The 17,572-nt window shown below is 44.6% G+C and overlaps 1 protein-coding gene across 1 annotated transcript in view; it reads right to left on the reverse strand.

Moving 5' to 3' along the window:
* Window positions 1-1,121: 1,121 nt before the first annotated feature.
* Window positions 1,122-17,572, reverse strand: part of LOC144784287 (uncharacterized) — a 54,245-nt gene continuing 37,794 nt past the window's right edge. Inside the window, exon 2 of the mRNA XM_078662970.1 lies at window positions 1,122-3,047. Within this exon, the coding sequence (XP_078519096.1) occupies window positions 2,239-3,047 (809 nt within the window). The 3' untranslated portion in view covers window positions 1,122-2,238. The remainder of the gene's footprint in view (window positions 3,048-17,572) is intronic.

Genomic DNA, 17,572 nt, shown 5'->3' on the forward strand with positions numbered 1-17,572 from the left:
TAGGATTGCTGCTTGCGCGTTGAAAATGAATATGAATACAGTACAGTACTGTTGAAATCTTAAAATGTATCATTCTCTTTATATCCTCTACTTTGTTTTATATTTCTATATCCACATTTTTTCACTTATTTTCATTATCTGTCACACTACCACCCTTTTCGTTGTGTGTTCGTTACTAAATTCCCAATTAGACACCACTCCAAGATGGCACCCGTACATTTTTTGAAAACGAGTCCGCTTTCAGTTTTGATAATTAACATAACGCGCTGGCGCGTAGAAATGATTATCGGTACAGCGGAGGCTCAGTGAGAGGTTACGAGTAAACAAGGAAGACCAAGTTTTGTACACAGCGTTCTTTGAGGCGTCTTAGGTAAGAGATGAGCGAGTATGTCAGAGGTCTGGTACCTCAAAACGGTAAAATATCGTACAGCTCGATATTAGGAAACTGAGCTATAGTTTTGACATTGTCTTTCACCGCCTTCCTAGGTGGCGGACTGAATTTTGAAGTTATTGATTGGGAAGATTTAAAGACAAAGAGTCAGTGTACCACGTTAGGAGGTAAGATTGGTCTGTAAGCTTGTTGATTAACAAGGTTTTAAGGTGATTATTGGCAGTTTCGTTGATTAAAGCAGATTTTTTTCCATGTAGGTCGCGTTTAAAAGTTCAGTCTTTTTGACACACAGTAAGTGTATTTTCAACTATCCCCATTTCTTTACACTTTAACACAGTGGTGTGGTAAAGGGTAGATTTCGTCTGATTTGCGCACATTGTGCTAGCTTTTGAATGTCATGAATTTTGAGTACTCAAGAAAGTAATTTATCCATACATGCTTAGATTTCAGGCCCCCGAGGAAGAGCTCATGTAGCTCGAAATGCATCGGGCATGAAGAAAACGTCTCCGGATGATCTTATAATTTTTGTTGTATAAAAATTGAAATATTTGCAAATATGTGTATTGTTTTGAAAAATGACAAACAAGAATGTCTTTAAAAAAAACGATAATTATGTGAACTACAAACATAAAATATGCGCAGAAATCTTTGTGTAAAGCGTAATATTATCTTGAAAGTGAGTTTGAAACTAAGGGTAATGTTCTAAATTTTAGAACTACATTTAGCAACAGTGCAGAGAGTTTGAGTGTCGTGTTACACTCAAGATAGGATGGTTTAGTTGAGGCACGGTCTGGACAAACGTGCTACCTCCGCTGCACGCTTTTTGAAAATTGTGTAAAGGTTGAAGTGTTGACAAGCAAACCAAATAAAAAAGCGAGTGCTTCTCCAGTTGAAAATCACATTCATTTAGAAACATGACCTGCAAGAAATTATGTGAGGCCAACTGATAAATACGATAATTGAATCTATAGACTAACGTCAAGATTACAAATTGTGTGGAGCAGAATTCTTGTGTGGAATTATGCTCAGCACAGTTATAAGCGGGCAGGGTTCCCACTTCCAGATTTCCTGGTTGTGGGAACACCAGACCAGAGATTACTGGCTAGTAAAATCGCATTGAAACAGAGCAGTCTGCACCAGTCTCAAACCAACCCTCAGCAAAGGCATGGGGGTTGGCATGTAACACTTAACCCTACCAGGAAAGATTCTTCTCTACCCTCCTCCATCCAACCCTTCTCTCCACTGCCCTAAACAGGAGTCCTTCCAGATATTTAGTACTTGCTCAAAGCCGGTGGTAAATATTTGCTGTTAAATACCCTGGAATCAAGAATACTGTGTGGAATTGTACCTGGTTAAATCCCGGTCTGCTGCTATTTCCAAGGGGTTGGAATCCTAATTGCCAGAATTCCATGCAGAGATTCTGGGCTTTATCTCTAATCTGGCCATTCAGAATCTCCTCATAGATTTCTTCACAACTCACACTCAAGCCCTGAGACAACTAAACTATGCAATATTTGAGACATGCAATCAGTTATACCATTAGTCTTAGAAATGAATTAATTAGAAGCATCTATTGATTGACACTTATTTGAGTAGGTGTAGCAATTCACTGTTGGAAATAAATTATTAAGCAATGATTATTCTGGCCATAAACATTAGAAGCAACATAATTTGCAATTTCTTGGAATCCAGGAACATGTTTTCAATTGGCATGAACTTGCAGATTCCCTTTTTTCTCAAAAGGAAAGTGTAGTAGTACTGCTGAACACCTCAGTGCTCAGCACCTCCTTTTCAAAATATTCTCGGCTGAATTTATAGAAGACGTGGAAACCATTGCTAAGCAGCATTCAGACAAGAGTGGGCCTGCTCACAGACGGCAGAAGAAGCCTGCAGGTCTCTTCCCAGGCGTTCCGAGTCAAGCCGTCTCCATCTATGCAGTGAAATAGTTTGTCTCTGTTGTGGATTTTCTGGTGAGTGTGAAGTTTATCCTTTCTGGAAAATTTCTTCTCACACTCTGCACATGGAAAGGGCTTTTCTCTGGTGTGAATTCTCTGGTGGATAAGAAGTTTATCCTTTCGGGAAAAGGCCTTCTCACACTGCTTGCAGGGGAAGAGTCTCTCATTAGAATGAATTCTCTGATGGATACGAAGATTATCTTTTCTGGAAAATGTCTTTCCACACTCGTGGCAGGGAAAGGGTCGCTCTTGGGTATGAATTCTCATGTGGATGTCAAGTTTATCCTTTCGAGAAAAATCCTTCTCACACTCCGTGCAGGGATAGGGTCTCTCTCTGGTGTGAATTCTCTGATGAATGAGAAGTTTATCCTTTCGAGAAAAATTCTTCTTACATTCTGTGCACAGAAAGGGTCTCTCCTTAGTGTGGACTCTCTGATGGATGACAAGTTTATCCTTTTGAGCAAAGTTCTTCTCACAGTCTTTGCATGGAAAAGGTGCCTCTGTGGTGTGTATTTTCTGATGGGAAAGAAGTTTATCCTTTCTTGAAAAGTTCTTCTCACACTCTGTGCAAGAAAAACATCTCTCTCTGGCGTGAACTCTCTGATGGATTAGAAGATGTGATTTATAAGTGAAACTCTCTTCACAGACTCTGCATCTATAGAGATCTTGATTCATAATAAAGCCATTCTTTGATTGGTAAACTGCAAAAAAAATAAGGAAACAATCAAATAAATAAAACATTTAGGACTCAAGCAAAAAACAAGCATAGAATTTATTTCTTACTATCTGAAGTTACATGTCATTAGATTATTTTGCCTTTATTACTTCCCTCAAGCTCTTTTGAGAAAGAAAATTGGTTTAAAGCAGTTGTACAGGGAAATACTCTTGACCAGACTGTAATGGATTTGAGTGAAATTTCAAAGTTAGGGTGGATTTCACAGTAGAGTAATATATGTGATGTGTATAGATTTACATAGTTCTTGTCCATCACAATACCCAAAATGAGTATGCACCGAAATCTATGTAAGTCACAGATTTCTATGCAAACGTCTGCCCACCACGCACACCACTCAAATGGATTTTCTAAGCTCTGGAACCCACTGTGAGTATAAATGACAGAAATATGTTTTTGCACCTTTTTTATGTTTACATGTGAAACACATTTCCCCCAAGCCTTATACCTCCATGACCCATGGTGTGCATTCAGTCAGTCAGTCAAAATCACTTTATTCGGTTAATTTTAAAACCATAATACATAAAATCGTAGAACCATTAAAAACATACATGTATTACATTTGGCACATAATCTTAAGCCTGAAAAACATCAGAATAAAAATCATGCCGTCATTACAGAGGGTTGTATATCTACATATTTCTTTTAAAACGTGGTCCTATATACCAAAAAACTCAAAATAAAATCATTAGCCATCATTACTGTTTAAGAACTAACTCAAAACATCTTCAGAAATACCTTTTTTTCCTTTCTCTAGCCGCAGCAACTAAAAAGCTGGCATTATTAAAACACACCTACGAGTTATTTAACATCTGTAAATATATTAATGCAGGCCTAGTCTACATAAAACCTTTATTTTTCAATATTGGTATTAAAAAGCGTTATGCGAAAATTTTGATAATTGTTGCAAAACATTATAAAGTGCAAAGTGTTCTTGGTGGAGAAAGTATCACAAGACCAAAGGCCCAAATCTTCCATCTTACACAACCCCTCTGGTTCTCCCAAAACAAAGTGCAAAAGGTTAAATCCAAATCTTGTTAAAAGGAAGCGGTGGTAGGGCTTTGTAATTTTATGTAGGTACAGTTCTAATGTTTTCAATAGAGTATGTGCTAGTACTGTTGGTTTGAGGAGCTCTCTCTCTCTCTATTTGCATCATACATAAAAAATGGTTTTGTCACCCACAACAGGACCTCTCTCACTAGCCTGTAGGGGTAGTCAAATAATGCAGGCCGCCCTAATTTCACTGTCAAGCTCTTAATTTATGCTAGCCGGGGGATGCCACTTGCTTTATCTAAAGATAAGCAATCCCGAGTGATCTTACGATTCAGCTCCAGATCTGGATTGGTCCAAATCGTAATCCACTGCAAAAGTGGGGCCATACCAATCAGATCTGAAACAAAACCAACACCCAATTCCTGATGAATTATATAAGAAGGTGTTGATTGCAGGACTAAAAGTATGTTTTTTAAGGATCACTCTCGCCATTACTTTTTACTGTTGAATCAATCAGCGATATGGGCCTATAATATTGTGGATTCTCTCTCTGACCCTTCTTAAAAACTGGTATAATAATAGATCATGACCAAGACCTCGGCAGACCATGTAAACTGGCCACATTAAAAACATGTGCCATTAATTTGGACCATAGCCTCACATTTAACTTAGAAAGATCGTCCGGGACACCATCAGCATGGGGCTTTATTGCTTGGCATTTGTATTATAGCCTCACATACTTCAACTTCATTCAAAACCCAGGTATATTTTCCCTCATCCAAAAACAAGGGGGATGAGGTGCCCGCATCGACCTGGTCAACATATATATGTTTAAAATAGCTGAACCACTGAACTTCGGGGATAGTGCAATCCAATGGGTAGTTACTATCGCCTGTTAACAAATGGCTAGTTGAGAATCTCCCAAAACCTAGTACTATGTCTGATAACATCTACAGACTGCAGGTCATTCCAAGCTTTGTTTTTAATTTCTATTTTATGACTTTTTAACAATTGCTTAAATTTTTTTACCTATGAATGACTAGTTGAGCCTTATCTTTGGGGACTTGCTTCAATACATTAAGCAACTTTTGGAGGGCATCTGTGCAATTATGATCAAACCACCTCTCGCCCCCCTCCTTGTCCTTCCTGGAGGGCTTTGTCAGAGTGCCAGCCACCCATTGACAGATCCGGTCATAGACTATTAAGAATCCTTGTTCGCTCTATCTAGGCAAGATCTAATATCATCCCTGGAAATTTCTTATAACTCATTGAGAAACTGTTCCGGGACTAGCTTGCACCACTTGAGCCTATGACCTTGATATTTTAACTTTACATTATCTCTAGTAGCACCCACCCCGGGCAGTACGATGTCCTCAGTATCCCAGCCCACCCAACCTTAGCTGGTGTTATGATCGCTAAAAGGGGGCCATTTAACTGCGAACGATGCGACCGGGGTTAACAAGCTTGTCTTAATAAAAATATAATCAATTGTGGAGTTTACACCACTTCCGTTAAAAGAGAGGGATACAGTCCTTGGCATTATTAGCACTTGGGTATAAAAGGTCAAGATCAGCCACAATGTCCTCTAGCAACCCGCCTTGCTTTGTATGCTCAAATGCAAATTTTAGCAAACCTCGGGGCCAAGATAATTAACAACATGGCAATCTTTCAGGCACAAATATATATTAAAATCCCCTAAAATTATCACTGAATAAGGACTATTTTGCTTAACTTTACATGACTTTAGAAAACATTTTAAACTATAGAAATGATCATTTAAAGAGTTTCTGTCAAAGGAATTGTAGAAATTCACAATTAGTAATATCGGTGCATTTGCCGGTGTCATTTGAACCGCTAAGCAATTGCGGGAACCTGTGTCAAGCTTACAATATATACCAGACTCATTTAAAGAAATTAAAGTCAGTAAACCACCCTTAGCTCTACCCGCAGAGGAAGGTTGTGCAGGTTCAAAGAAGCTTGAATAACCATCCACTCAAAAAGTGTTATCGGTCGTCCAAGTTTCTTGCAGGCCCACCACATCATGCTCCCTTAACATACTAACCCATTTTACATCATCTCTTTTTTTTAATATATTTTTTTTTCATTAAATGATAAATACAAACAAATAACATTTAGCAGTAGGCGGCACAGTGCATGCGTTCATGGATAATACTATCTGTACAATAGATCAATATTGATATAACAGTGGTTACAAATTCAATCCTGAGGTGAACGTCGAGCCATCTCTTTTGTTTTTTATGCTGGCTACATTCCAACTAAGAACATTTATAAATGTATTTGAGCTAACTGCTTTCTTATTAATGAGGCAAGATCTATTAGTTCTTGAATTAGCCTTAGATTGTATTAGTGACAAGGGAGGTGATACGAGTCAATCATTGTTATACAGCTCACTTAGTGGGGTGAATCTATTTGTTGTTTCTATTCCACTTTCAGTTCTAATTTCAGAACCCCCTCTCCCTCCTCACAGACCCCCCCTCTTCATAGAAAAGCTGGTCTACATAGATCTCTGTGATCTCCATCCTGGGTTACATCCTTAGGGGGATAAAAGAAGCCAAGGGGCAGACTCTAATATCCACAGTGCCCCAGTTAGGGCCTCCATGAAACAACCTCCCTGCAATGTCAGCCTTATCAAAATTGATAATAATGCAGTCACCCTCTCCTAGTTTAGGTCTCCAACCTCCTACCCGTCCCACTCGCCTGACCATGATGATTTGAGGAGACACCTCCCGGGCCGCGATCACTGCCTGACCAAGTCCCACCCCAGGCAATGGAAAAGAGCTGCTAGAGGGGCATCAAGGTATCCAGCGCTGCAGAGCAGAGCTGGACTTGAGGCGTCGGGAGGACTGATATCACCTCCGTGCCTCTAGCACTGCCTGCTGGGGGACCAAGTCCCACCCCAGCAAAAGGAGAAGAGCTTCTGCATGGTCCTTAAACAGCCCTTCAAGATATCCTGTGAACCTTCAGAGTGCGGCTCCCCTGCACCCTTACAATGCTCCCACCGGTAATTCCCAATGTGCCTTCGGAGACTATGTGCTCTTTCTAGTTACTTGCGTAGTGGGTAAATGCAACAAGTTTATTTCGGTAATAGCGGTGCCTCCACTTAGGCTGCGTCCCATGTCGCAACGTTCTTGCAACTACCCAATTCACAGTTCACAAGTGCCCCAAAGTCAGATAGTAAAGCAGCCGCCCGCAATCGTGCAGCCCAGCTGCGAAGGGTTGCAGGGACTCAATCCTCCAAAGGTATGCTCTCTGGGCGGGGCCTTGCTGGGCCATTCCCTTCTTTCTCACAGCGCCTTGCAGCTGCCTGCGCAAACGCGGCACAGCTGGAGCAAAGTCCGCCTGACCAGACCCGGTGGTGAAGACGTCTGCTGGTCCTGGTCTCATCGTTCGGTGTGCGGGGGGAGCAGAGTCGCTTTCTCTGGCCTATCCCCAGGGAGCTTGCTCGGCCAGGCCAGGGACTCTCACCGCAGGCGGTGCACCACGCTGCTCCAACCACCTTCCTCATGGTGTGGGCTGCTCTGGAAGGGAGCCCAAGTTGCTTTGGCGTCCTCTCAGACGGCACCCCCCCCACCGGCTCCCCTCCAAGAGGGACTTAGCAGGGGCAGCCGATACAGCTCCAGACACCTCCCTCACGGTGCGGGCTGCTATAGGAAGCCCACGTGGCCCTACTATGTCAACATGCATGGTGTGTACTCTTTCCTTTGCCGATCCAGAAAAGCATTCACTCTTACCTATTATGAGATCTTTTACTTGTTTTCTATGGATGGAAACTAGCAGCAAAATGCTGTGGCATACCTACAATCATGGGAGCTTGCGGGTTTTGCATTTTCTTTTTTTGCATGTTTATAGTCTGGCCCTCAGAGGGCATACTTTCTCACTCCTGCTGTTACTTTTACGAATTCAGAAAATCCTGCATATGGGTAAATTTTTACAATCTTATGTGCCCTTCATCTGTCTAAAATTCAATGATTCCTGATTCTAGAAAAACAGAAGCAGAATTTTTAAGGACCAATGTTTTGGGGCGAATGTTACACTTGGGAAAAAATAATCTTCGAATCAGACTTTAACATTTTTTTCGTTATGTCCTCTATAAATACCAAAATAAATATCACCTTTTGATTTTAGATCATTTGTGATTCTTTGATTGGCTTAAATGTCACCATATCAATTGGACCCATAGAGAGACTTGGATACAATCGATAAGACTAAGACCCAGCAATGACAAAGCCAAGGTGATGGCTTCCAACAGTTTGGCTTTACCAATGCTGGTATTGTCCAGGTTTTTGTGAAACTTTATTACAAAACATTTAAAAACGTCCGACATCGGAGGAGCTACGCTAGCAACCAAGATGGATAAGCTCCCGGCTCCGCCGACCTCCGCCGGAGGCTCATGAATCCTGACTCCCATCCTGATTTCCCACCGGACTCCCGTGCAGCTGAAGTGCGCCTGATTCTAAAGGTGCAATCCCGGAATTTCTAGCTGCTCGGATGACGAAGATACGTCGTGCGCCATTCTTGGCCTAACTCAGAGTTGAAGCCGGGGCCTCGAGTTATAACCCGGCCGGGTTGGAGTTGAACAAACATCGGCCGCGGGACGTGGGTGGTTCCGGTCTCCCGAAGTGGCATCTTTCTTTTCCGTTTTGGATGGTGACCTGGTGGCAGCTTTCTCTTGCAACTACGGCGGCTTTCCATATCGACTGCTTTGACCGGGGATCCGCTGCCCGGAAGCCCCTTTGAGCTCCCGGGGTTGATGGGCTTGGTTCCTCGTTGGCGGCGACGGTACTGCGATCGTGCTTTGGTAGCGCCCACAGTTGTCATCTACATTGTTTCTGCCTGGTGCCCCGGAGAAGTCGACCTCCGGGGTTCAGATACCCGCCCGGTCGCTCGCTGAGGGGCGATGGAGCGGGCCGAAACTACACCGTCGCTGCGCAATGTAATGGCCGCCATTGGGGAGCTCCGCAAACGAGTCACCGCCACCTTCCAAAGGATGGTCTTAACGGTTGATCACATCTGCCGGAGACCGGACTCCGACCCTTTGTTGGTCGTGAGCCGAGATGCCTTACCCGCGGAGCAAGCTCCGATTGCTACCGAGGACCCAGTGCGGACGTCGGACTTGGAAATTTCTTGCGACCCTAAGATGGCGGCGAGCGAGCCCGAAAGTACTGGCTGTGTGTTCTGCCCTCGGTCGATACCGCCCGAGATGGATGTGACTATTTCTGTACTTCAGTGTGTCTTCTCCACGGACTATCGGATTCATACCTCGCCTCTTTCAGAGAATGCTCAAAAACGCTTTGCTGATTTATCGTTGGTGGGCAGTGGACCTGGTTTGACTTTTGAAGTTTGCCGGCGTTTATCCTGGTATCACTCCTTCTGTGGCGACTTTGAGCCGTTTCTGTCTTTGGATGTTCTTGTTGTGATGGCGGTTCGAATGGTCAGGGCTCGCATGAAGAATCGTAGCAGCCTGGTCGTACTTGATGGGGTCTGCGTAATGGATCGTCAGGGCCAGGGCTGACTTTGCAATGTTTTCTTTTGGCTTTGCCGGGTTGTGTCTGTGGGAGCGAGGGCCAGGTGGGATTCGGATTGTCTGGGTATTGTGTAACTGCTATGTTCGAAACGGGATGGGCTGCCTCTGTGGTGCCGGAAGCCCGGCGGGACGGTCCTTTCTCTGTTTGTGGCTCCCCTATTGAATTTTTATTGATCTGCTATAACTTGCTTAACGCTGCGGTAGGGGATGTCTGCTTCTGGTGGGGGGATGGGAATCTGGGAGCCCGTATCGTTTTGTACCATATCTCCTCCTCCAGCTTTTCCCTTCCTTGGGGTGTAGTTTAGTGGGCGAAAGGCACGCTGCTAGTGGGGTTAGGTCGTAGCCATCGGCAGGGGTGTAGGGTTGTGGTTTTTTTTTTCCTTTATTTTTTTCTATGACCTTTCTATTCCCTTTTTCCTTTCTTCACAAGAAATGTGGCATACTCTCCTGATCTTTTGTCCATCATATCTGGGTGTCGCATGTCCAATTCGTATATCCTGTATTCCTGGTGGGCGGGTGCTGTTGCGATATACTTGTGGTCCTTTGCATCTTATTGTTTTGCTTCAGCTTTAAGCTGATATTGATCTTTTTTTTTGATGCCCATGATTGTGGTGTATTTCCTCAACTTATTTGCCTGTCCCCAGCTGGAATGTATTTCACCAAATGACACCTGATATGTATATTTTCTTTCTTGTGTTATAATCAATAAAAATATACATTAAAAAAAAAAACGTCCGACATCTGTGTCCACCCATGTGCACTAATGAGTGTCCACTGTAGATAAAAAATAAATACATTTAAAAAAAACAAGCATTTGCAATGCAATAGGTCTCGCATTAGGAAAGTGTGAGCTATTGGTATTGTAAATAACATTTTTTTTTAATATGTGTTGGCTTTGAAAATATATAAATTAATAGCATTGTTATTCACAAAGCCAATAGCTTACACTTTCCTAATGCGAGTCCTATTGGCTATGGCAATGCTTGTTGGTAGCAAGCAAGGACAGTGCTGTTGTGGTGCTGAGTGATGCTGTTGTGTTGCTGAGTGATGCTGTTGTGGTGCTGAGTGATGCTGTTGTGGTGCTGAGTGATGCTGTGGTTGGGCTGAGTGATATGGTGGTGTCCCAGAGTGATGTGGTGGTGTCCCAGAGTGATGTGGTGGTGTCCCAGAGTGACGTGGGACACGTGGTGGTGTCCCAGAGTGATGTGGAGCAGGGGCAGATTGTGTGTTGAGCTGCAGGGAAGGGGGTCTGTGAGGTATGGTAAAGTGGTGTGAGCTGTGTGTAAGGGGATCGGTGAGGTGTGGGGAAGAGGAGAGAGCTGTGTGTGCATTAGGGGGGAGCAGCGGAGGAGGGAGGAGAGGCTGTGGAGCAGGGGCAGATTGTGTGTTGAGCTGCAGGGAAGGGGGTCTATGAGGTGTGGCGAAGTGGTGTGAGCTGTGTGTGCGTTAGGGGGTAGCAGCGGAGGAGGGACGAGAGGCTTTGGAGCAGGGGCAGATTGTGTGTTGAGCTGCAGGGAAGGGTCGAAAGTATGCGTGTAAGCCTCTTAGCCAAACAAGTTAATTGTAAACAAGGCATTCCTGCAGTGTAATTGAGCTATAAATATCTGATTGAACTCTTTTCTAACTTAATGGTATATCGAACTCTGAAGAATGAAAGTCTGAATCAGTGATGTCGGAATTGAAATCTGCCTCTTGCAAGTTGCCAGGGCTGTAAATGTGGCCAGTCCTCAAAGACTATTAAACCGACGACTAAAACAAGACTTTGAAACGGGTTTCTATCAGTCTCTATATTCATGTCCTTAACTTTATGCCCAAAACACTGAACAATATTTCAAAAATGAATGTAAAAAACCCAAAAAAGGCTTTTAGGTATTCCATATTAGCGACGCAATCCCTGTATACATTACACATTTTACTTCATCGGTAAGTGTGGCAGGGTATGCTCAGACGTGAGTCCCTTGCTCACTTTGCCACTGGATTCAAGCAAGCCGGGCTGCAAATGCCAGAAACCGGTCTTCGGAAGCTTGTTTCCGGTCCAGGGAAGACATGGCTTGGCAGTTCGGGCTGGACTGTTCCCATGAGGCACAGGGTCAGACTGATTTGCATATAGCCATGTCTGAACTGGGGTGGCAGAGTGGGCTAAAGAACGGTGATGGATTAAACCCAGATCTTTTGACTGGGTGTGAGTGTTTGATTGATTCAGATGCTCCGTCCATCACCACCCCCTTTTGTACCGCTTTTGGCCACCATAAGTGTGGCAGGGTATGCTCAGACGTGAGTCCCTTGCTCACTTTGCCACTGGATTCAAGCAAGCCGGGCTCAAGACGGCTGGAATGCCAGAAACCGGTCCTCGGAAGCTTGTTTCCGGTCCAGGGAAGACATGGCTTGGCAGTTCGGGCTGGACTGTTCCCATGAGGCACAGGGTCAGACTGATTTGCATATAGCCATGTCTGAACTGGGGTGGCAGAGTGGGCTAAAGAACGGTGATGGATTAAACCCAGATCTTTTGACTGGGTGTGAGTGTTTGATTGATTCAGATGCTCCGTCCATCACCACCCCCTTTTGTACCGCTTTTGGCCGCCATAAGTGTGGCAGGGTATGCTCAGAAGTGAGTCCCATGCTCACTTTGCCACTGGATTCAAGCAAGCCGGGCTGAAGACGGCTGGAATGCCAGAAACCGGTCCTCGGAAGCTTGTTTCCGGTCCAGGGAAGACATGGCTTGGCAGTTCGGGCAGGACTGTTCCCATGAAGCACAGGGTCAGACTTATTTGCATATAGCATGTCTGAACTGGGATGGCAGAGTGGGCTAAAGAACGGTGATGGATTAAACCCAGATCTTTTGACTGGGTGTGAGTGTTTGATTGATTCAGATGCTCCGTCCATCACCACCCCCTTTTGTACTGGGACCGTACTGTAGGCCTGAGCCAGTGGGCAGCGCTGCCCTACAGACATCTCTTGAGTGTGGTGCTGCGGAGGGGTGGGATGCATCAGCCAGAGTGTGCCCGTGCGAATAAGCGATATTGCCATGTGTAATGATGTGATCTCTGAGCTCATTCAGTCACATCTCTGTCTCATTTTAAAGACCTGCTGTACCATAAGGTAGGCTTGAGCCTACGGGCAGCGCTGCCCTACAGACACCTGTTGAGCGCGATACTGCGGGAGGGGTGGGGTTCATCACCCTGAGTGCGCATGTGCGAAAAAGCGATGTTGCCGAGCGTAATGATGTGATCTCTGACCTCATTCAGTCACATCGGTCTCATTTTAAAGGACCTGCTGGACCGTACTGTAGGCCTGAGCCAGTTGGCAGCGCTGCCCTACAGACACGTGGTGTTGGCTTTTAGGACACTGTAGTGAGCTCCTTACTAAGTGTACATGCACACAGGCTCCCGCCACTGCATTACACACCCACATTATGCTTCTAGCATGCGCTCTGTTCCTTTGTATGTGAACGTAGGTATAACATAATATTATTTAACCTTGTGTATTCTAGTGCACTCCAACTCCTCTTTGAACCACGATTACCACTAACAATTGGTAGATCGTACTTCAAAAACAAAGGATAAACTCAACTTCTATTTTCTATCAAGCTTGAAATAAACCTTCATTTACCTCCAGACGTTTCCACCATTAAATTATTTCTCCCTTTTCTGCCATTGATTGCCTCAAGAAGGGCGGAGCGGGAGCTGACCCCGCAATGATGCCCTGGCATTCTGACACCTTCCATCGTGGTATCAAGACACCTTCCCCGACCGGAGACGTGGTCTATCGTACAAACGTACCCCGGACTAGGAGCTTGCACCAACACGTCGTGGGACACACCAGTGGTGGAAAGTGAGCAGTGAACCCTCAGTGTGCAAGACCTACAATTGAGCACAGTGTGGGGGAAGGGGTTGGGGAGCAGCACCCTGGGTGCACAGGTGCATGCAAGCGATTTCCCCGTAGCTAATAATGTAGGACTATATTATCAAAGAACGGCGATAACATTATCACCACTTTAGCAGCAGGAAGCTGCCGCTAAAGCGGCGATAAGGAGTTGATAATATGCCCTTGTGAATTCCCATAGAAGCCCAGGTTCACACCAGAACCGGGGCTTCTATGGGAATTCACAAGGGCATATTATCAACCCCTTATTGCCGCTTTAGCGGCCGTTTCCTGACGATAAGGTGACAATAATGTTATCGCCCTTCTTTGATAATATGGCCCATAATCTCTGGCCTCATGTATTTAATTTTAAGGACTTGCTGAACCACACTCTTTCTCGCGGACCCCAGCGTCCTAGACAAACGGGTGACAGGAGGGTAAACACTAAGGGCTGGGTGCAATCGGCCGACGCTCTGTCTCCTCCTCCCTCTCTTCTTTTGACTCTCCCTCCCCTTCTCCCTTCCACCCACTCGCCTTCCCTTCCATTCTCATTATGGTCCTTTCATTCGGATTACCTTTCTTTACCTCTTCCACATAGCACACATACTTATGTTTCATTTTTGTCTTGGAGGTTTCCTATGCTGCTTCCACTGGAGTCCAACCCACGTTTTTTTTATTCTACTGTTTCTCCTATTAAAGTTACATTTGTATTTATTTGTGTTTTAATAAAAGTTACTTTTTTCAAATAAATGAGTGTATAGCTCTTCTTTTTCTGACAACACTTGTTTATTATTTATTGTGAAAATCATCTGTTAGTAGGAGATTTTAAGGACAAAATTATTTAATATTAGAGTGCATCTACCAAACATAATCTAACGTACTATTAGACAAATGAAGCCTGGGTAATTGAACAACTGCAAGAGTTCTATGAGTGTATCACTTTATAATACCATAAGTACTGCACGTGTGATTACAGAACAAATAAGGCACTGCGCCTAGGACCACAGAGGCTTCAGGGACTGCCGAGGCCCACCCGGCATATTTAAATAAAGACCCGGAGTGTGGCGATCCCCGGACTTCAGTTGGCCTCGAACCCCCCGAACAATTAGTAAACAATACCCGAGAAGGTGGCGCTCCCCTAGGCTGCAAAACATCTCTGTGCCCTGCTGCGCCTAATTTATATGTGACATTAAGATCCCCAGTCCTACAGAGACCCCGCAATATAATATTTGGATTGGCCACGGAACATTACCCACCACTGGCCTAATTTAAAAGAACAAATAAGACCCCTTTTTTTTTTTTTGTTTCTTCTTTTTTCACCATCAGCATCCCCTCTATAACAGCGATACGAGGATTTCCTCCTCTTGCTTCAAGTAGTCGAACAAGTATTTGCTATCACAGGGTGGAAACCATGCACCACCATCTAATAGCAAACACAAAGGTCCCGCGAATGCACACCCCCCGGGACATTGTATGAGCTCCGCCTGAGAGGTCGCCCTCCCTAGGACCATGATGCATTTGTTAGTATAAACGCATACTAACACTACTTACACACGTGTAGTACAGCGACCAGAATGTAGTGAAGAAGCAGAGGAAGCTCAAAATATAAAAATATAAATCCTACCAGAAGTCGGATGACATAGTTTAATGAGCCGACGACCCTGGCATGGGTAGAAAGAGCTACACAAAGAAAAAGGGTCTTCAGCACAACGCAAGCAATTTAGAAATATTGGTGAGTGGTGCCTTCTTTTTGCCTTCTCCCGCTCTTCGCTAAATTTATATAGTGAAGAGGCAGACCGCAGTGGATCCAATAAGTAGATTTATTACAAGAAAACAAGATACCTGAAACAACCACCAACAGGAGCAGACAGCAAAGCAACCGTCTAATCCGGCACCGCTTACAAACACCGCAAGGTTCCCCTCATGACAGCCCTACATTCTAACATTACATACTTAGATTCTAGTAGAATTACATACTAACATTCTACTATGACTTACATTTGAATACTACACAGAGCACATGACTTTACAGCAATGAGCTCATGGTTTCATCCACGAGTCTTGAGACCGGTAGGGGTAAGTATTTCGCTTCCCACTCCCTATATTGTATAAACGTAAACTAACACTTCTTCCACAGGTATGCTACAGCGCCCAGAGCACATCACTTTACAGCAATGAGCTCACAATTTAGGCTCACGGTTTAATCCCCGAGTCTTCACACCAGTAGGGGTGAGTAGTTCGCTTCCCACTCCCTATATATTATAAACGCATACTAACACTACTTACACACTTAGACTACAGCGGCTAGTATCCTACAGCGCCCAGAGCCCATCACTTTATAGCAATCAGCTTGGTTTAATTACCAATTCTTCACACCGGTAGGCGTAACTAATTCGCTTCCCGCTTCCGGTATACTATCAACACACAGTAGCAGTCAGTAGTTCGTTTCCCACTCCCTGTATGGTATAAATGCCTACTAACACTACTTGCACACATATGCTACAAACACCAGACCACATCAATTTACAGCAATAACCACATGGTTTAGACTCGCGATTTCATACCTGAGTGTAGCACCATATCATATCAGCATCATGCCACTCTGAGCAACACTGCACTTTCAGACCGGTAACAGTGATAACTACCTACTGGCGACCCAGTAGGTAATCAAGAACAAATTACAATATGTCCTTGATTCTTTTAGCTTCAAAACTTCTCTCTATTACTGTCTTTCTACTTTTCCCTATAAACAGTTTTTTTAATATTCAAGTACACATCGAAGTCAGAAATGCAACGTATTCTATCAACACACTTTCTAGAACATTCTACAACACGTGGAGGTTAAAAGTTCATACTTTTTTTTTAAACCTAACGATATTTTTTTGCAACATTTTCTCGAACATTTAACGGCACGTGCAGGTTAAAAGTTCACGATTGTTTTACGTTCGAACTGTGCCTTCCAAATGCAAAAAACAACAAGTGATGGACTGAATGTGGATCAATGTCACACACTCCCCCAGTCAAAAGATCTGGGCCCAAATCCATCGTTTTTTTGCACTCCACACCACCCTGGGTCAGATAATGGCTTTATGCAAATCAGCTCTGACCCTGTTGCCCCATGGGAACAGTCCAGTCCGAACTACAACAGCCATATCTTTCCCAGACCGGAATCAAGCATCCGAGGACCGGACCGGTTTCGAGGTAACACCTCTCTTCAGCCCGGCTAGCTTGACTCCAAGTGGTGTGGAGTGCCTGGGACCCACGTCTGGGCATCCCCAGCGCACTTAGGGCGGCAATTGCAAAAAACAACAAGTGATGGACTGAATGTGGATCAATGTCACACACTCCCCCAGTCAAAAGATCTGGGCCCAAATCCATCGTTTTTTTGCACTCCACACCACCCTGGGTCAGATAATGGCTTTATGCAAATCAGCTCTGACCCTGTTGCCCCATGGGAACAGTCCAGTCCGAACTACAACAGCCATATCTTTCCCAGACCGGAATCAAGCATCCGAGGACCGGACCGGTTTCGAGGTAACACCTCTCTTCAGCCCGGCTAGCTTGACTCCAAGTGGTGTGGAGTGCCTGGGACCCACGTCTGGGCATCCCCAGCGCACTTAGGGCGGCAATTGCAAAAAACAACAAGTGATGGACTGAATGTGGATCAATGTCACACACTCCCCCAGTCAAAAGATCTGGGCCCAAATCCATCGTTTTTTTGCACTCCACACCACCCTGGGTCAGATAATGGCTTTATGCAAATCAGCTCTGACCCTGTTGCCCCATGGGAACAGTCCAGTCCGAACTACAACAGCCATATCTTTCCCAGACCGGAATCAAGCATCCGAGGACCGGACCGGTTTCGAGGTAACACCTCTCTTCAGCCCGGCTAGCTTGACTCCAAGTGGGGTGGAGTGCCTGGGACCCACGTCTGGGCATCCCCAGCGCACTTAGGGCGGCAATTGCAAAAAACAACAAGTGATGGACTGAATGTGGATCAATGTCACACACTCCCCCAGTCAAAAGATCTGGGCCCAAATCCATCGTTTTTTTGCACTCCACACCACCCTGGGTCAGATAATGGCTTTATGCAA

This window comes from Lissotriton helveticus, chromosome 10, assembly GCF_964261635.1.
Source record: "Lissotriton helveticus chromosome 10, aLisHel1.1, whole genome shotgun sequence".
Lineage (NCBI taxonomy): Eukaryota > Metazoa > Chordata > Amphibia > Caudata > Salamandridae > Lissotriton > Lissotriton helveticus.